General features: G+C 43.9%; 1 protein-coding gene across 5 annotated transcripts in view; it reads right to left on the reverse strand.

Annotated features, from left to right (window-relative positions):
• Positions 1-335: 335 nt before the first annotated feature.
• The window catches only part of limk1a (LIM domain kinase 1a), a 32972-nt gene continuing 11830 nt past the window's right edge, over positions 336-21477 (reverse strand). For 3 of the 5 annotated variants that reach the window (XM_027004588.3, XM_027004587.3, XM_081723599.1), the window contains 14 exons: positions 19604-19742; positions 11166-11275; positions 10580-10777; positions 10237-10342; positions 9877-10061; positions 9477-9663; positions 7145-7231; positions 6803-6934; positions 6490-6549; positions 6077-6142; positions 5428-5590; positions 4641-4696; positions 4197-4354; positions 336-3673 (listed from right to left, as the gene is read on the reverse strand). In XM_027004588.3, coding sequence (XP_026860389.2) covers positions 3511-3673; positions 4197-4354; positions 4641-4696; positions 5428-5590; positions 6077-6142; positions 6490-6549; positions 6803-6934; positions 7145-7231; positions 9477-9663; positions 9877-10061; positions 10237-10342; positions 10580-10777; positions 11166-11275; positions 19604-19742 — 1810 coding nt within the window. In that variant the 3' untranslated portion in view covers positions 336-3510. Of the gene's footprint in view, positions 3674-4196; positions 4355-4640; positions 4697-5427; positions 5591-6076; positions 6143-6489; positions 6550-6802; positions 6935-7144; positions 7232-9476; positions 9664-9876; positions 10062-10236; positions 10343-10579; positions 10778-11165; positions 11276-16606; positions 16814-19603; positions 19743-21477 lie in introns of those variants that run through there. The other 2 variants (XM_027004589.3, XM_027004591.3) reach the window with 2 other exon arrangements.

Here is a 21477-nt window from a genome sequence, read left to right on the forward strand (position 1 = left end):
GGTGAATCCTCTTCACCCTACACTAATAATCCATTTATCTGTCAATTATCACATTTAATTGTAATTCTATCCTTTTTGTTTGTACGCCATTAAACTTAATCCTGTTCCTCTTTCAGTGACCTTCAAGCCAAAGCAGTAAGTTTTACTCCATTTTAAGGTATGTTGTCTTAAACATATTCAATACTTTATTTTCAATCTATTATTCCAACAGTTTTATATTTGTTACAAATGGTCTTTACTTGTTTGAACCAAACATCATCCCAAATTTGACAAAATCTTCATTGTTGTAGCAAATGAACTCCAGCCAAGCTTGATAGAAAAACTCCAGTCCAAGGTTTAAGTGTAACAGAGCGACAGTTTTATTCCAAGTGAAATCATACAGTCAACTCCTTGGATTCTTAATTTTCATGGCCAGAATTTAAAGTGCAGAATCATTTTTTCACAGCTTGTGTAAAAAAATTAAATCAAAAGAACAAAATTGTGAAAGTAAATACCAAACTGGACTATGGAGACATGGAGAATACAGTACAAATATAGAGAAAAGAGAATCTCTTATTTCAGCAGTTCAGCAGTGATATAAAATCAGCGTTAGATTTATGTTACAAAAAAAAATAAAATAAATAAATGAATAAATCCAAACCGCACTACAAGTCGTTGGCAAGGCTAGCATACAACAAAGGCACAGCAATATCAGGAGGTAAACAGCTCCTCTGCAAACACGTCCTGCAGCAGGACGTCACACAGAAGCTCACGGGATCGTCATGCTCGGAATTAACTAGCGAGAAAATGCCGGAAACACGTCCAGTGTAACATGCCCATACAGCATTTGTATACACTGAAAGAAATGTACACTCTAGCGCCACCTTGCTGTACATGCAGAGTGATGTTAAAGAGCAGCGAACATGCACACTGGGACTTTATTATTGGGACTGGAACTGGTTGCTAACACCAACTGGTGACTAGTGGTCTTAGTCATTATGCCCTGAGCTAGACTTTCAGTGTTGAATACTAGACAAGGACATTAGTGTGTTTACAGTTAGGCTGAGCAGTGCTTCAGTGTAACGTGAACATGACATCATATGAAGAAGCAATCACTTCAAAGAATAAGCAGTCACGTCTTTCACAGAGGACCTTCTCAGGCAGCAGATGGGCCAAAGACCCTAACCCCTGTGCAGCAAACCCCAAGAAAACACAAAGATTAAGTACTCAAATAACAGCCATTTACCAACAAATGTTTGTATACCTTAAATTTGGTTGAGATTCTTCAGACTGGTTGGTGCAACATTGTGTAACTTAAATTATTTTACAGTATATTTTAAGTGCACATGTTGTGTGAATTTCATCACACTTCATCTGATGTCAATTTCATATGGCTTTCATAAGCAACATCTATTATATTAAGAAGATCAGTGAAGCTAAGAATATACAAAGAGCCTGAAATGTGTGAGGAAGGAACACGACTGTTCTCTCTCTGTCCTGCGCATTCACAGAAATGCACAGTCTAATAGATGTCTCACATACAGACAAAACATACAGACAAGCTCTTGGGTTCAAATGCAGCTACTCGACATGTTGTACTTCCTAGGTCACACATAGGATTAATTTCTGGGTTACCAAAAAAAGTGCCATATTTCTATTGGCAGCCTTTTTCTTATTTAGTGCAAATGAAAATCTATACAAATGAAATTACAGTGGAACAGAGATTACAGTGGAACAGATTAGTGGCTGTATTAAAAAAAGAGAGATGCTGATTTTTTCCTTTTTCTTCCATTTGTTTATTTTTTCATCTCTTGGGCTGTGACCACTACTGTACACATACTTTCCTCCTCTGTGTTTACTTCCAGAATAATATTTGTTCAGTTAAGAGAACAGCTGATTGCTGTCGAGGAAGTGGAAGAACTGAGAGCCAGCCAAGACAGATGGACAGACAGACATACAGACAGACAGACAGACAGACAGAAGGGTGGAGGGAGTTGGATGTGACAAAAACACGGGAGATATTTACAACCAGCAGCTTTGTGTAAACAGGACGTCTCCCACAGGGAGATGTACACAACAGCGGGATACAGACATCTGTGAGATCCTACATATAACCTGTCGAGGTTGCACGGGCCCTAGACAGATATGTCATCTAAGGACAGGACTAGGAGCAGAAATACACCTGGTCCTAGAACTGAACAAGGATCAACTTTGTAAGAGCCTGGCCACAAATATCAGGTAATCCATTTCAGTACCGATGATATTATCAGGTAGTCCATTTAAGTATGGATGAGATTATCTTTAAGGAACTTGCTCTTAGCTCCTTACTGAGCTATGATTGAACACTGCACGAGTATCGTGGTTTTCACCTGCTTGTGAGCCATTAATAAATATTTCAGTTTGTGTTATGCTACTGCCTGCTGTTGACAGTATGAAAAGACAGTGTGAGAGACATCAGGAGAGGAAGCGCAGAGGACAAGCATGGATGCCACATGCCTGGTACACTACACCTCCCAACATGTGTATGAGAAGGTAGTCTCCCAATGACACAAACCAGACAAGCTCCTTTCATTTCAACAAGAAGCCCAATAAAAATATGACAATGTTACAACCGTATACAAAATAATGTCTGTACAATTACAATATCTAAAACCTTTACAATATGTAATAGAATTAGCTATATATGCATTGTTTTGGACTAGGATGTCTTATGCCAGCTCACCTCTAGGGCAGAGACAGAGTGTAATTCAGAATGTGAAGAGATAGCAAACTTAGAGGAATGTACCGTGTGACACAAAACATTGTTGACGCTTGATGAACTGAAAGCCCAAACTGAAGACATCGCTCTGTAAACGCGATGACCTTACCTGGGTCTGTGTTAAACTACGCACTGAGTGACACTTCACTAGGATAAAATGGGCAGAAAAACAGAGTATTTACAAGCATGCACTACATGCCCCTAAACCTGCGCCGTTAGCATTTTAAAACCTTATGCTTTAAACACTGCAACATTTAGCAGTAAACCAAACAAGCTAATCTGAGAAACAAAAATCTCACACAATATAAACATAAACCTCACGCTCCACCTCCAACATGCAGCTCCACCTCAAACACACAGCTCCACCTTTAAAAATGCAGCGCCACCTCAAATATACAGCTCCACCTCAAACACGCAGCGAGTGAGAGCATGAGGGCACTGGTAAACCATAAGAAGCTGATGGATGTACTACAGATGGCTCATAACCAACGGCAACAGGGACATCACCAATCACCCACTGGGTTCAGTCACAAAGCTCACAATGGAAGACCCCAAGTCCAGAGGATACAGGGCATTGTTGGGGGGGGGGCTTCAGTCCTTGGGGGGGCATTCCAAAGTTGTGGAGTCCTGAAACCCCGCCTCCACTGCAGTGGCAGTCCACCCCTCCTGTGGTCCTCCTGTCATGGGCAGAACCTCAACAGTCTGGAACACTTCCAGCCCAACCAGGCTGCTCTCCGGGTCCTGCTGAATGCCGCCCTCTTAAGCCCCGCCTCCTACTCAGCTTGTCCCTGGTGATTGGGCAGTCCGCTGCTGACATTCAGGTGGTTCTGCCTGAAGTCTTTCTGCACCTGCTCCAGCTCGGACACCAGAGGCAGCCGCATGTTCAGGTGCATCCTCAGGTTCTCCAGCCATTCCTCCAGCTTTGTGAACGCCGGCCTGTGAAAGACAGACACAGCTTCAGTCCCCCACACACACACAGTGTCAGTCTCACACGCTCAGTATCAGTCCCACACACATGCACAGTGTCAGTCTGTCAATCCCACACATACATACAGTGTCAGTCCCATATACACACACACAGCGTCAGTCCCACACGCGCAGTATCAGTCCCAAACACACACACATTGTCAATCCCATACACATAATTAGTGTCAGTCCCACACATGCAGTGTCAGTCCCACACACACAGCATCAGTCCCACAAACGAACAGTATCATTCCCACACACACACAAGGGCCCACTAAGAAAGTCACTACATTTTAAACGGGGTGTGTTTTAAGAAAGAGCCAATGCATCTCTGCATGTACTGCACACACTGCTGGCTGGAGAAACAGGAAGCTAAGGATCTTCAGGGTTTGTCTCATGTGATAGATGCAGTGATTTGATTACTCTCATCTCATGTCCAGGGTCTCTGGGCTCCAGTAGGACCCAGGACATGCACAAGGGTTGGAGGCCTTACCGCTTCTCAGCATCCAGGTCACAGCACAGGACAGCCAGGGGGAAAAAGGCAGGCGGGCAGTCTGCAGGGTAGTAGTGCTTCAGAAAGCCCTTCACACTGAGGCCAAAGTCCACGGCTCGGGGCAGGTAGTCCGGGTCTGCGTTCACCCGCCCTATGATCTGTAAGGGAGTCCAGGCAGCTGAAACAATCTGGCATTTGCCTGATGTATTCACTATATTTATTTATATATCTCCCTATATATGATGTGGTCTATATATTTATTTATATATCTCCCTATATATGATGAGGTCTGTATATTTATTTATATATATCTCTGTATATGATGTGGTCTGTATTTATTTATATATGTTCCTGTTTATATATATATATATATATATATAAAAATGTTCTTGTATATATCTATATAGAGTCTGTTTGAGATGAGACGTCCCATCCTACTCTCACCTCACACAGCATGATGCCGAAGGAGAAGATATCTACTCTCTCATCGTAACTCTTCCCTGTGGGGCAGAGAGAAAGAGCACAGGACACAGTGTTACACAGGACACAGCGTTACACAGGACACATTACACAGGACATGGCGTTACACAGGACACAGGGTCTCACAGGACAAGGCGTTACACAGGACACATTACACAGGACACAGCGTTACACAGGACACGGCGTTACACAGGACACATTACACAGGACACGGCGTTACACAGGACACTGTTACACAGGACACAGCGTTACACAGGACACATTGTTACACAGGACACAGCGTTACACAGGACACGGCGTTACACAGGACACAGGGTCTCACAGGACAAGGCGTTACACAGGACACATTACACAGGACACAGCGTTACACAGGGCATGGCGTTACACAGGACACGGCGTTACACAGGACACGGCGTTACACAGGACACAGTGTTACATAGGACACATTACACTGGACACAGCATTACACAGGCATCTTTATACAGGCAGCGTTACACAGGACACAACGTTACATGGGACACAACGTCAGACAGTGCTCTGATTCTCAAATAATTCTATATAATTATAATATATAACTCTATATAATTATCCCATGCTGTTTATTCTATTCTTAACACACAAATGGCGTAACATGGAAGAACTATTGTCAGAGAGCAAGGTACATATATAGAAACATCAACGTAAAGAATATAATATATTATTTCCCTTAGAAACACCCTTAAAAAGGGAAAGCAGAGTAAAGAGCACTAACCGTGGATCATTTCCGGGGCCATCCAGTAGGGGTTGCCCACCACGGTGTACCGCTTCCTCCGGTCAGCCTTCTTCAGGCCTGGCAGCTTCCCCAGAGGATCCTGGTTTTTGTCCTCCACCATAAGTCGTGCAAGCCCAAAGTCTGCCACCACGACGCTGTTGTTCTAAGGACAGAGAGAACACCGTGTTCTCACAAATGCCAGAATACCAACCTCACAAGCAAAAAGTACAACAAAGGATTTTCCTCAGTTTGCAGGAACTCTATTCTGAGAGGTTTAACCCTACCCTAACCCTAACCCTAATCGTAACCTAACCCTAACCCTAATCCTAACCCTAATCCTAACCCTAACCTAAAACTAACCCTAACCCTAACCTAATCGTAACCTAACCCTAACCCTAATCCTAACCCTAATTTAACCCTAACCCTAACCTAACCCTAACCATAACCCTAATCCCAATTTAATCCCAATCCCAACCCTAATCCTAACCCTAACCCTTGTCCTCTCCTCATATCAAGACATTATTCCTTTGTTGTTTCAGTACAAACGACCTCCTGTGTGTGTGCTATGGATCCAGCGACAGATGACAGGACAGGTGAGCCTGCCTAAATCCATAAAGAAAAGACACTTATATCTGCAGGTGACGCTCACCTCTCTGACCAAGCAGTTGTGGGAGTTGAGATCACGATGGATGATGTTCATGGAATGCAGGTAAGCCTGCGGAATAAAGCACATAAACAAGTCACATACCAGAGGAGCCTGAGGGAGACGTCTCTGAGAAACAGACCATATAAGCCCTGGAGATGCAGCCTTCCTTATGGCATGTGCTGAAAGGAAAGATGTACAAGTCCGAGGAATGAACCCCCAGGGCACTGACCCTGAACCAGCTCCAGCTTTTATTTCTGCATGGGAAAAGCCGATGTGTCGTGTGACTTGTTTTTAATTTATCTGGTCTCCCATTGGCCACTAGATGGAGCCATGGGCTGACACGCACAGATTTGGACAGCTCCAGGAGTCTGGGATGTGCCGTCTTTGTAATGGACAATGGTACATGTCCCACTCACCATTCCAGACGCGATGTCCTTGGCAAAGCTCACTCTGTGGTTCCAGGGATAGTTGCTGTCCTGCGCAGGAGAAACAGACAGAAACAATATATATCTTTATTTATTATATGTAGACTAAGACATGCAGTATACACCAGACAGCGTGAGCAACACAACAGATAACTCACTGTCACACACATGCATGCTCTCACACTCAAACACATACACACTCCCTTTTACACCAACATACTCTCACACACACACACACACCATTTTCTTAATGATATCTCATAGGGTGCCTCACACACACACACACACACACACACACACACACCATTTTCTTAATGATGTCTCTTAGGGTGCCTCCTTTGATGTACTCAGAGATGAAATTCAGCCGCTTGTCTTTGTACAGAACCCCAATGAACCTCAGAACGTTCGGGTGGTCCAGACATCTCATGACTTTGACCTGTGTGAAGGGAGACAGTTAAAGTCCTCCAGCCTTGACTCCTCCACTCTTCGCAGGAGGCCTGAGTTCTGAGAGCTTCCTTACAGCCTTCATCCTGGTTCTCTGTGTGCTTTACTGTACAGGAACTCTGAACCTGGAAACAGCAGGTACAGGCCCTGACATGGTGGGCGGAGTCTGACATGATGGCTGGATCCTGGCGGAGCTCATTACCTCTTTGAGAAATGTCCTCTGTGTCTCGTCATCGAAACGGATCAGTTCCTTCATCACCATCACCTCACCTGTCTCCCTGTGAGTCACCTGACAACACACAACCGGGACAGGACGTCTGTATGAGAGGGAGGCATGTAGCCTTCAGAGCTGGAAATGACCTCACATAACCCTGCCTGTTGACCCTGTCTGTTATAAAGTTGTGCTCATAAGTTTACAAACCCTGGCAGAATGTGATTTTTTAATATTTTTTCAGAGAATAAAATGATAATACAACAACTTTTCCTTTATTCATTTTTAATGGTTGGGTCAAGCCATTTATTATCAAACAATTGCTTTTGCCCTTTTTTAAATCATAATGACAACAGAAACTACCCAGTGTTCGGACTCAAAAGTGGAAAATGAGGGATTCTGTTGAAACCAAACCAAGCTGAAGTAGACCAACAAAAGCTTCAATTGTTTGGGATGCAAAGAAAAACCTGAAAATAACGTCAGCTGACATACAGGACTCTCTAAAAAAAAGTGGTGTAGCTGTTTCAAGATGCACAATAAGGAGGCACTTGGACTGCAAGGTCGAGTCTCCAGAAGAAAGCCCTTACTACGCCAATGCCACAAAGCAGCCCGCTTACAATATGCGAAACAGCACAGAGACAAGCCTCAAGATTTCTGGAACAGTTATTTGGAGTGATGAGACCAAAATTGAACTTATGGCCACGACCATAAATTCTTAAATTTGGAGAGGAGTCAACAAGGCCTATGATGAAAAATAGACCATCCCTACTGTAAATCACAGAGGTGGATCACTGGTATTTTGGGGATGTGTGAGCTACACAGGCACAGGAAACTTGGTCAAAATTGATGGCAGGATAAATGCAGAATTTTATCAGAAAATACTGTAGGAAAATTTGCACTCATCAGCCCAGAAGCTGTGCGTGGGACGCACTTGGATGTTCCAACATGACAATGATCCAAAACACAAGGCCAAGTCAACCTGTCATTGGCTACAGCAGAAAAAAGTGAAGGTTCTGGAGTGGCCATCTCAGTCTCATGACCTCAATATCATTGAGCCACTTTGGGGAGATTTCAAATGTGCAGTTCATGCAAGACAGCCCAAGAATTTACAGGAATTGGAGGCATTTTGCCAAGAAGAATGGGCAGCTTTACCATCTGGGAAAAGAACGTGCCTCATCCACAGCTACCACAAAAGAATTCAAGCTGTCATTGATGTTAAAGGAGGCAATACACTGTATTAAAGACTAGGGTATATAAACTTTTGATCAGGGTCATTTGGGTAGTTTGTGATGTCCTTATGATTTAGAAAAAGGGCAAAAACAATTGTTTGATAATAAATGGCTTGACCCAACCACTAAACATGAATAAAAGAAAAGTTGTATTAACATTATTATTCTCTGAAAAATATAAAAAAAATCACAAATTCTGCCAGGATATGTAAACTTATGAGCACAACTGTAGGTGTGTATGAGTGTATGTTATGTGTGTGTGTATGCGCGCGTGTGTGTGTGTGTGTGTGTGTGTGTGTGTGTGTGTGTGTGTGTGTGTGTAATGTCTGTGTATGAGGTATGTGTGTATGTGTCTGTGTGTGTTGTGTTTGTGGTTATGTATGTGTTTGACAATGTGTATGTATGTGTCTGTGTGTGTGTTGTGTTTGTTTGTGTGGTTGTGTGTTTGTGGCTGCGTCCAGTCCATCCTCACACAAGGACAACCCTGACCAACCCCTCTGGAAATTATACTGACTGCATATAATTACAGTGCAGCTGTTGGGTCTACAGGAAACCTGATGTGACCCTAATGTGAAAACGTACAGACGTGTGCGCAATCTGTCGTAATGCTGCCTCCTGCTGGTATCACCATGTAAAAGGAGTGAAGGTGTAATTACATTCACTGAAATGAACAGAAATCTAAATCAGGATACAGCAACACCCTTTTACTGTAGCAGATGTACCTATTATGTAAAGTGCGACACTGTGTGTGTGTGTGTGTTTGTATGTATATGTGTGTGTGTGTGTGTGCGTGTGTGTGTGTGTGTGTGTGTGTGTTTGTGTGTGCATCTGTGTTTGTATGTTTGTGTTTGTATGTATGTGTGTGTGCATCTGGGTTTGTATGTTTGTGTGTTTGTATGTATGTGTGTGTGTGTGCGTCTTTGTATATTTCTGTGTTTGTATGTATGTATGTATGTGTGTGTGCATCTGTGTGCGTCTGTGTTTGTATGTTTGTGTGTTTCTGTGTGTGTGTATGTATGTGTGTTTGTATGTATGTGTGTGTGTGTATGTGTGTGTGTGTGTGTGTGTGTGTGTGAGTGTGTTTGTTTGTGTACCTTAACAGCCTGGCCATAGCAGCCTTTCCCGAGCACTTCTCCGTGTATGAGGTCAGAAGGACGGAAGATGCGGTGTGTGCGGTTACTGACCAAACGCAGGGACTCAGAGCGTCCGAGATCCCGCCGCAGATAGAGTGGAGACACCGTGTTACTGGAGCAGGGAGACTTATCAGTGCTGTAGCTGCGTCTGTTCACACACACACGCGCACACACGGGGAGATAAGCAAATAAGGCAAAGCTGCTTTAGCTTTCCAAACACCTTTAATATTTTTTGGGTTTAGGGTTTAAGGTTAGTACCCAGTATGGGTAAAGACTAGGGTTAGGGTTTAGGGTTGAGGATAAGGGATTAGGGTTTATGGTTAGGATTTAGGGTTAGTACCCAGTGTGGGTTAAGACTCACGTAATCATGCGGGTTCGCAGGTTGGTGATGTCCTGGTTTGGGGCCTGAGTGATGGGTGTGGGAAGGTCTGAGGGGGGTGGGGGGCTAGGCCCATCCACTAGGTCCTCCAAGCCGTCCTGCCCATGGGGGTCGTGTTCGATGGTCAGCTGCAGGAGCCTGCTGGTCTCCTGGATGAGCAGGTCAATCTAACGGAAACGCCACAGGGTTCACACAGAGGTCAAGGTGAGGTTTAAACACAAAAGTCATCTGTGTCAGCCCAAAGAAGGTTTAAATCACGCTGGACTGTCTGGACCCCTTTCTCTGGACTTTGAGGATATGCAAATGCTTGAAAAAAGCAAAAAAGAAAAAAGAAGTGAGCACCTCATCCACTGGAACATTCCGGACTGGCGTGCCATTGATCTCCAAGATTCGGTCCCCCACATGTATAGAGTTTCTTACATCTGGGCTAATGCAATCTGAATCCACCCTTAACACACACACATACACACACACACATTTTCCCAGATTCTGATACCAATACAATTTGTCATAATACCATCTACATATCTGTGGAATATCCATAAAATTGTAAAATCAGCAGAACGTAACAGAAGAGAGGTTTAACATTACTCAGGTGTAAAATTCAGGAACGCTGACTACAGTATAGAGTGTATCAGAGCAAATTCTAGCACAAAACGCACATACACATCACACACACACTCACTTGGACACGCGGACCGTGTGGCCATGTTCGGGGCTGTAGCTGTTGGGGCTTGGCCCCTGGTCGATGGCCAAGGAGAAGCCACGCTTGCCATCAGTGGAGGCCGGGATGGACACCAACGTGACTGTGTGAGGGACCCGGGAACAGGGAGAGGCAGGCAGGGTCACTGGGCTCACGATGTTCTGGTAATAACAATGGCCACTAGAGGGAGACAAGCACAATCAGACTACTAGGATAATATGTACCTTTTCACATCACACATGGAGCACTGTGAGAATGCTCTTTGTTGCACATGTCAGTTGTATGTGGGTCCTAGAAACAGGGCAGCCATAGAAGTCAAGCTCGGTCACAATTATTTTGTCCCAAATGGTTCCATTTTCTTAGTCCAGACAGAATAAGTCTGACTGTCTACTACCCACAAGAACTGTGCATCAAATTTAGATCAAAAATGCAAGTCAGAATATTCTGGAAAAGGGGCTGCTTAGACCAGGGGCCAAAGGAGTGAGAGATGAGGAGTGAGAGAAATGTGAGAGGTTAGGGTTAGGGTTAGATGAGACATGAGCCCTCTGCACATGAACGTTGTTCTCACCAGTACAGCTTGGACCTCTCCACCAAAGCGTAAGTGTCTCCATCTCCTATGAAGGCACGACAGGTGAGGCAGGTGAAGCACTCTGGGTGATACTTCAGCTCTCCTGCAACCTGCAACACGTCACAGACGTGAGACAACGAGGCAGCTACAGAACGCAGCCCACACTTACAGACCTGAAACAACGGGGGTAGTGTTGGGTATAAATGAATGTATGTTGACACTGTTAGTGTGAAGGTGTTGAGTATAAATTAATATATGTTGACACTGTAAGTGTGACGGTGTTGAGTATAAATTAATATATGTTGACACTGTGTGTCGGTGTTGAGTATGAATTAACATATGTTGAGACTAAGTGTGACAGTGTTGAGTATAAATTAATATATGTTGACACTGTAAGTGTGACGGTGTTGAGTATAAATTAATATATGTTGACACTGTGAGATGGGGGTGCAGAACTTTGCAAGGACAACAACCAACTATAACTGCAGAACTAAACTAAGGAGACCACTGCCATCCTTTCATACCTAAGACCTCTCTACTCTTCCAGTCACCTCCAGGGGGAAGTTACTATGGCAACTCGAGCAGCCAGACACCCACTGTACCCTTTGGGACCTGCTTAGCAACAAAGTGATTCAGTTCAGACAACCGACAGAATCCTCTGATGGTGAGGCAACAAGAATAGCACGTTAACGTACATGATGACATCACATACGTTCCTGCATAACTGCCTGACTAGGATCTGGAGAGAAACATACACCAGGTAATGTGATTCAGGATGGGGCTTACACTTAACACTAGACAAGGCGTGCTCAGTGGATCTTAAGAGGGCAGGTCTGAGAAAGCAGATGTACTGTTTCAGTATGACTTTGCTATTCAACCAGCAAAGTCAGATGTGCTGGCTATCAGATGAGCCCCTCAGTACAGCCTGTCAGCACAGCCACAACAGGTTTGTTAGCACAGCCTTATAGAGTATGCTGTAGAGTATGGTGTAGATTATGGTGCAGAGCTTGGTGTAGAGTATGGATTCTTGTAGAGTATGGTGTAGAGTACAGTGTAGAGTATGGTGTAGAGTACGGTGTAGAGTATGGTGTAGAGTATGGCGTAGAGTATGGTATAGAGTATGGTGTAGTGTACGGTATAGAGTACGGTGTAGATTATGGTATAGAGTATGGTGTAGAGGACGGTGTAGAGTATGGTATAGAGTATGGTGTAGAGGATGGTGTAGAGTACGGTGTAGAGTATGGTATAGAGTACGGTGTAGAGTTTGGTGTAGAATTTGGTGTTGAAAAGGTATCGAGTATAGTGTAGAGTTTGGTGTGGAAGATGGGAGCTTGCATGAAGTATTCCACGGGAACACGGGAACACTCAGAGAATGTGTACATATATACCCAACCATATTACACCTGCACTGTACATTCTGTAGATTGTGTACATATATACCCAACCATATACATTGTACATTGTGTATATAATCATAATATACATATATTGTACATACATTGTTAATATATTTTGTACATACATAGAATATATATATTTATCTTGCATATCTATATTTTTCTCTAGGCACCCCTGTTTTCTTTTCCTCAGTTTGGACAGAGCACTCTCCACCATTTCACTGCGAGTTATACTGTGCATGACTATGTATATGACGAATAAACCGAACTTGAACTTGAACTTGAACTTGAACGGCCAGCCACACGTTTAGCCTCTGCGCCGGCACCTATAATCACACGCTTTTCACTGTAGTACGTACTCCATTATCTTTTCTGCAGCGCACAGAAAAACATAAAAACTTGACATCAAATAACAGATTCCTCAGGCATTAATGCAGAGACCAAGAAAAAAAAAACCCTCAGAGAAATGACTGGCAATAGGGGCTCACATTACCTGAGGACTGAGTCGCTGATGAACATAATCACCAATGATGGCGGACTTCCTTTCCCCTGCTGTGCTGTCTGAGTGACGATGCAGCCCACATGTGAGCCACAGTGAAACACCGGAGGAACTAACCATGATGTCACCGCCTTCCCCCACAGATGGAGCCATTTATTGTCTCCACCGACCCCCTCACCACCACCACCACTCTAAACACCAACTATGCACTTCTGCACGGAAAACGCATCGCAGGGTGAGAACAGACACAAACTAGTACCCCCCACTTCCTTAATGAAGGACTGCTGTCCTCTGGCCACCTAGGAACAGCAGCCCACACCACGACTGGGAGGCCCACACCACGACTGGGAGGCCCACATCATGACTGGGAGGCCCACACCACGACTGGGAGGCCCACATCATGACTGGGAGGCCCACATCACGACTGGGAGGCCAACACCACGACTGGGAGGCCCACATCATGACTGGGAGGCCCACACCACGACTGGGAGGCCCACATCATGACTGGGAGGCCCACATCACGACTGGGAGGCCAACACCACGACTGGGAGGCCCACACCATGACTGGGAGGCCCACATCATGACTGGGAGGCCCACACCATGACTGGGCACTTTGCCAAACGAACAGCTGCTACAGGGGGTAGACTCTGGTTCCAAACACATGAAGGGCAGAGGAAGGGCACAGACTGAAGGGCACAGACTGGTGGGTATGGACCGAAAGACCACAGACATGAAACCATTATTCTTCTTCCTCTTTCCTCTCATTGAGATTTCAATTAAAATAGGTTCTATTTCATCTTAGCACACACCCATATGTAAACACACACACACACACACACACACATTAAACTTTTAAAGGTGGTTTCAAAGTCCCATTAAAAATCCCATTATGTCTCCACGTAATTCTCAATATTTTTGCAATATGTTCCCACAATGTCCAAACATGAATGCTTTCCTATTGTTCCAAAAAACATTTGTTCCCCACAAAGGCAACAGAACAGAGTTCTTACTCCTCTCTTGCTAATCCAGTGTAGAATCCTGGAAGAGCAGTAAACACAGCAGGAAACTCTCAGGCAAACACCCGAACCATTCTAATGATAATAGTAGTGAGACTGGTGATACAAGTGATGATATTGCTGATACTAGAGGGTCATATTAGTGGGTAATACTACTGATGATACTGGTAATACCAGTAGATAATACTAGTGATGATATTGATGATACTAGTGGGTAATACTAGTGGTAATACTGGTAATACCAGTGGGTAATACTAGTGATGGTATTGGTGATACTAGTGGGTAACACCAGTGATGATACTGCTAATACAAGTGGGTAACACTAGTGATAATATTGGTCATACCAGTGGGTAACACTAGTGATGATATTGGTAATACTAGTGGGTAACACTAGTGATGATACTGGTAATACTAGTGGGTAACACTAGTGATGATATCGGCAATGCTAGTGGGTAACAATAGTGATGATATTGGTAATACTAGTGGGTAACACTAGTCATGATATTGGTAATACTAGTGGGTAATACTAGTGATGATATTGGTGATACTAGTCGGTAATACTAGTGATGATATTGGTGATACTAGTGGGTCATATTAGTGGATAATACTACTGATGATACTGGTAATACCAGTGGGTAATACTAGTGATGATATTGATGATACTAGTGGGTAATACTAGTGGTGATACTGGTAATACCAGTGGGTAATAGTAGTGATGATATTGGTGATACTAGTGGGTAACACTAGTGATGATATTGGTAATACTAGTGGGTAACACCCGTGATGATACTGGTAATACAAGTGGGTAACACTAGTGATAATATTGGTCATACTAGTGGGTAACACTAGTGATGATATTGGAAATACTAGTGGGTAACACTAGTGATGATACTGGTAATACTAGTGGGTAACACTAGTCATGATATTGGTAATACTATTGGGTAACACTAGTGATGATACTGATAATAGAAGTGGGTAACACTAGTGATGATATTGGTGATGCTAGTAGGTAACACTAGCATGTCATACTGCCCCTCTCCTGGCAGACACTCTCAGGACTCTCATGGGGGTTGAAGGTTTGCTGAAGGTTCCATGTCAGTGGTGACTTCAAAAGTCCTGACACTCTCTGACGTTGATCTCTGCTTATGTATCATGTGCTTCAAGGTGACTTATAAACCCATTCCATACTACAGGTCCACCACATCAGTGAGATAAAACAAGTCGTTTTTTGAGATAAAACAAGCCTGTATTTTATTAGCAGCTGTAAACACAAGACTGAGACATGATGTCAGCTGGAGAGTTTATCCTTCATGATGCAAAAAGGCAGCATGGAGACATCAAAGAGACATGGGACAGACATTTGCGTGGGCCAGACGACTAGACAAGCAGCTCAGCCCAGCAACGAGCCTGTAGAGTGTAGATACTCGGCTCTGTAGTGTGTAGATGTTTGACTCTGTAGAGTGTAGATGTTTGACTCTGTGGCATGTAGATGTTTGGCTCTATAGTGTGTAGATACTCAGCTCTGTAGTGTGTAGATGTTTGGCCCTGTAATTTGTAGATGTTTGACTCTGTAGTATGTAGATGTTTGGCTCTGTAGTGTGTAGGTGTTTAGCTCTGTAGTGTGTAGATGTTTGACTGTAGTGTGTAGATGGTTGACTCTGTAATGTGTAGATGTTTGGCTCTGTAGTGTGTGGATGTTTGACTCTGTAGTGTGTAGATGTTTAGCTCGAAGTGCTGAGCTGCTGTGTCTTGAAACACTGCTGATGCAAGTCAGCAGATAAAGACACGGTTACAGAACACGGCTGTAGAACACAGCTGCAGAGCATGGCTACAGAACACAGCTGCAGAATATGGCTACCGAACATGGCTGCAGAACATGGCTACAGAACACAGCTGCAGAAAATGGCTACAGAACATGGCTACAGAACACGGCTGCAGAACACGGCTACAGAACACGGCTGCAGAACATGGCTACAGAACACGGCTAGCGATGTGTGAAGTGGCCCAGGCAGCCTGAGCCAGTGCCAGCAGGCATGACCAGACATGGCAGCACAGTCAGGGATGAGATCTGTAGCACAGCGTTTCCATTAGCAGGGAAACGGTGCCATTTGTACACAACCCTCCTTAAACAAGCACACTGCTGCTTTGCTGATGAATATGCATGCTAGGAAAACATCTGAAAATGGCTTATGTTACGATCTCCTGTTTCTTAGTATGCTGGCATCTTAGAAAAATATTGAGATGTTAAACAAACAAGTACCAACAACTGAGAAAGAGGATTAAACAAACAAAAAAAAACCCCAAACAGTCTTAAGAGAAGATGTTAATCTTGATTTCAAAGGATCTGCATATATTTGCATATTTAAACTCATGTTTAAACTTCAGTGAATCAAACACTTCTGTGAATATTCATGACTCTAGAGTCTAGCATGAATAGATAACGTCATGAAAAAAGCCCTTGGCAGAGCGGAAGCCTGGAGGGACTTGTGCCCTCAGCAAGGACTGCAGACACAAGAACAACCATCTTACCTTTTTATCCCGTTTCCACAGTTTCAGACAGCAAAATCCCCAGAAAAACAAATGGCCCAACATGACAGCGACTGAGCTGTGGATGTGCTACAAGATGGAGCTCATTCTATCCAACACAGCACAGAACCAGCAGCCTGGCAGGGAGAAGGCTTAGCTCATCTCTGAAAGCATGTCTGCCTCCCTCCCTCCCTCCTTCTTTCTTTCTTTTTCTGTGACCTCATCACTTCCTGCCGAGCCCACTCATATGATTCTGCGCAGTCTTACTGCCTCCTCCCCCACACACAGACACACACACACACACACACACACACACACACACACAGTCACAGGCATACAGACAGACATGAACAAAACATCTAATGAGCCACTGCTGGATTTAACACGCACATGAGCCACTGCTGAGCTGTGCTGGCTGATCTGTACAATGATCTGGTTTTGTGACATTGGTCTAGAGACACACACACACACACTACACACAGTACTCAGACACACTCTACTCAGACACACTCTCTACACAGACACACACTCTGCCCAGACACGCACTACTCAGACACACTCTACTCAGCTCTGTGACCAATAGTGAACAACCCTGATGTTGTGTGTGTGTGAGAGTGTGTGCACAGAGGGTGCAGTATTGGTAATCAATGTGTTTTCCGGTTGGCCTTGTGTGGCAGCAGCTGTGGTCAGGACAGCCATTGGACTGAGGGTCTGCAGATATTACCAGAATCAGGACATCACAGGACATCACAGCCTCCACACAGACGAGTGTGGAAGGGGACTGGACACAGAGCATCACACACACACGTGCTGTTACACGCACACAGTTACACATACAGTTACACACATGCAGTTGCACACATACAGTTACACATATATAGTTACACACATGCAGTTACACACATACAGTTACACACATGCAGTTACACACATGCTGTTACACACATGCTGTTATCACACATGGTTATCAACTTCATTATGATAGATGAGCCAGGTGTGCTAGATTAAGCACTGGAATACTAGACTTGGCCCTTGCGTGCTAGATTAAGCCTGGATGTACTAGATTAGGTCTGGGTATGCTAGATTAGGCCTGAGTGTGCCTGGGTGCAGTTCAGAGAAGTCCTAGGTAAATCATTGACAGTTTGTGGCTCTATCGACATACAAGAAAGAAGAAAGAAGAGGGATGTCATTGTTGTTCTTTACTTCCCACAGGGTGGGCGGGGTTGTTACTTCACACAGGGTGGGCGGGGTTGTTACTTCCCACAAGGTGGGTGGGGTGGGCTGTGTAATTATAGTGAGTGCACCCCCTCGTGCAGGCCACGCGCGTGTCAGTGCTTCAGGCATGTGTAATCTGCAAAGTGCTTTTTAAAAGCCCTGGAGATCTGCAGTTCAATGCAGTTTTACTTCCCCCACTGCTACAGGTCTGGGTCACCCTTAGTACACATACACACGTATACGGTCCAGTGAAATGTGCTCAAATGGGTACAGTCCTGTCAGGGGAGTTGATTAGCTAAAAATTAATTAGCAATGGAGAAATGTGTGAGACTGCACTGCAGAGCCAGAGTGGAAAAAACATGAAATATTAGATGAAAAAAGATCAAGGACTCTTAGTAAATGTACAGCACTCTTCGACCTCACAGTCTGTTTCGATTCCTTGTGGCAGTACTGATATGCCACACCAGGACACTTTCTCTATTCACATATTCTGAAAATAGTTTGCATGTTTATTATTTGATGCACGTAATTAAGGTATGAGACTATTCTCTGTCCTGCTCCCAGATGGGGAATCAGCTTCCACTGGCTGTCCGGACCGCAGAGTCCCTTGCAGTCTTCAAACACAGACTGAAGACCCGTCTATTTGTGGAGTATTTAAATGACCACTGACCCTGCGCCTATGAAATCTATTCTACTGTTGGGTAACCAAAACATTTAACATGTAGCACATGGACATAGGACTGCCCGGCATCAGCACTGATCAGCAGTGATCCCTGTATTTCTGCAGTATTCTAGATCATTAGGATGTTGGACTCTAACTGTATGGTATGTTGGACTCTACTGTACTGGCTAGGATGTATTCTATGAGGAAATGACAAAGCACTTGTGTAAGTCAATCTGAAAATGTAAATGTAAATTTAAATGAAAATATAAATGTAAAGGTAAATATAAATGTAAGTGTAAATGTAAATTTAAATATAAATGTAATGAATGTGATCCTTGGTCCAACACCATTTACTAATACCAGTGTCAGCTCTGTACAATACTGTTGCAGAATCCTAGTCAAAAACAGAGAACGAAATATGAATATGAGCTATTAGCATCTGTTTAACATGACATCTTCACCCTTAGTTTGCCCTGATAAATCAGTGTCTTTCCAGTAACCTTAACTCAGCGCCAGTGAAGATAACAGCATGGCCTGCAGTTCAGTCTGGCACATCTTAAAACGTAATTCAGTTATCATAAATACAGCTTGTCCACCTCTCAGGGAAACCCAGGTCAACACTGGCCCAGGGTTGCAGTAAAATAGCACAAATAGCACTTGCTGCTGAGTATATCTATCCTCAGCGTGGTTCTCTCTCACGTCATGTGTTCAGACGTGTCAGAGGGGGCAGAGCTCAGATGAAAGACACCTTTTCCTCACAGATGGAACAGTAGTGATGAAATGTGTCATCAACCAAAATATGCTTCCTCTGGTAAGTACTAAATAAAACAGCTATCAAACCACAAACTAAGTCCCGCCCCCATCTCACAACCAGCACCAGTTTCCCCTTATTATGATAATCCCTTCTTTCTCCCTGAATTATACATACTGGTTCTTTCACAGCATCCCATCAGACAACACTGTATTGCTGTTTAATTCATGTGGGTCCTCCTCACATGTGCTGTAACACTGACAATCGTTTGTGAATGTGCTTTTGCCCTGCGTAACAGGAGCGGCTGTGTAACTCATCCGAGGGGTGACGACAGCAGCATGTGTAGAGACGGAGGGGCATGTTGGCTCACCATGATGAGGCCCGTGGTGATGGGCTCAGAACAACCATGACACAGCTCTCCGAACTTAGTCCAGTAGTCCTTCTTACAGAAGAGACGGCCATCTTTCTCATAGTACCAGTGGGACAAAGAGGCACTACATTCACAGCACCTGAGAGCGAGACAGAGAGAGACAGAGAGAGAAAGACAGAGAGAGACAGACAGAGAATGATAGAGAGAGAGAAGAAGAAAACAATGCTATTATTATAATTGACATCAATTTAGAATATTTCCATGAACAAAACCATTAACTCATTAAAACCATTAACTGTTCTGATGCTCTACTGCAGCTTCTAAATTACGTGACAAAAACAAAACTTTAGACAAACAGCTCACACCTGCACATGTAACCTGCATATCTTATTCCCATATTCCCATGTCCTGTATCGGACAGCTGCCTCAGATACACACACACACACACATACATCTACGCACACACATACGCACATACATGTACACACACACACACACACACACACACACACACATACCCATACACGTACACAGACACAAACATACATGTACACACACACACACACACACACACACACACACATATATGTACACACACATGCACACATACATGTACACATGTACACTTCAAGCCTCTGAGGAAAAACAGCTCTTGCGATTCCATATTTAACGTCAGATTCTGTCTCAAGTGCATTTCTCTGGTAATGTGATATTTGTGGCAGTGTATGTGCAGAGATGAACATTCACCATGTGGACGTTGATGTGAGATTACAGAACTGACCACAGCAAACACTGTGACAGAATCATGGTGAAGGCTTACGGTCTCCTCCATCCCAACCCCACCCATTACACCTCCTCCTACTACTCCATCAACACCTGCCCTTCTCAGCCAGCGCACCCTTCAGTCTAGTTAGTGTTAAACCAGCATGTTTGGATCCTGTGTGACTCCTACACGTCATCCACATCCACAACTAAAATACTGGTTTCTCAGCCGCATCAACATACCAGGTTTCACAGGAATACGGTCTTGCACATTTTGCACCCTTTGTATCAGCAGTTACGTTGTGATGGTCAAATGTCACTTTAAATAAATTTTACCCATATTAAAAATAATAATAATAATAATAATAATCCCAATTCAGCATGTTTGTTTTTTAGTTCTATTAGCCCTTGCAATATTTCCTGTAAAATGAAAATTATTGGGATAATATTTCAGTCAACTAAAATATCTCAATTTGGTTTATCATCCTTTACAGTTACATGATGAGAGTTCTTTATGTAGACAGAGAGACAGAACAGAGACAGACAGTTTGCAGATAAGAGCACTGATTAGCCGGTAGCAATATGCCTGCCTCTGTGTGAGAGACAGCCGTTTCCACATTCCCTCGGAGATGTTTCTGTGCCCACAACCTATTTTAGGAAACAAACGGCCATAATATGGTGAGCTTGTTTATTGTAGAGCCAGACGCAGGGTCTCCAGCCTGGGAATAGAACCCAGCACACTGATATCAGATGTTTGCCACTTGCTTAGTTAAGTGTAGCTGAGTGACTCAAGATTGAGTTACACTGCCATCGACTAACCTGAGTCAGAAGGGGATCTGATCAATGGAGAGATGTGAGTGTATGGAACACAGACGTTTAGTATGGCCTCATGCAGACACAGAGATGGATCTCCATTTCTCCATCATCTTTGCTTCTGATCTGAGACCAGTTTTGCGACTCCCCTTATAATGTTTAACTTAATGTTTGGGCAGATAATGCAGAAACCGATTCAGCAAAAAGAGGGAACTGTCTACTGTGGGGAATGAACTTGACTGGCTGGTCTGCAGGGTTCTGAGGAGAACAGAATCGCTCTGCTAGTGGCAGAAACGCAA

This window comes from Electrophorus electricus, chromosome 11, assembly GCF_041902795.1.
Source record: "Electrophorus electricus isolate QZ-2024a chromosome 11, ASM4190279v1, whole genome shotgun sequence".
In the NCBI taxonomy this organism is placed as follows: Eukaryota; Metazoa; Chordata; class Actinopteri; order Gymnotiformes; family Gymnotidae; genus Electrophorus; species Electrophorus electricus.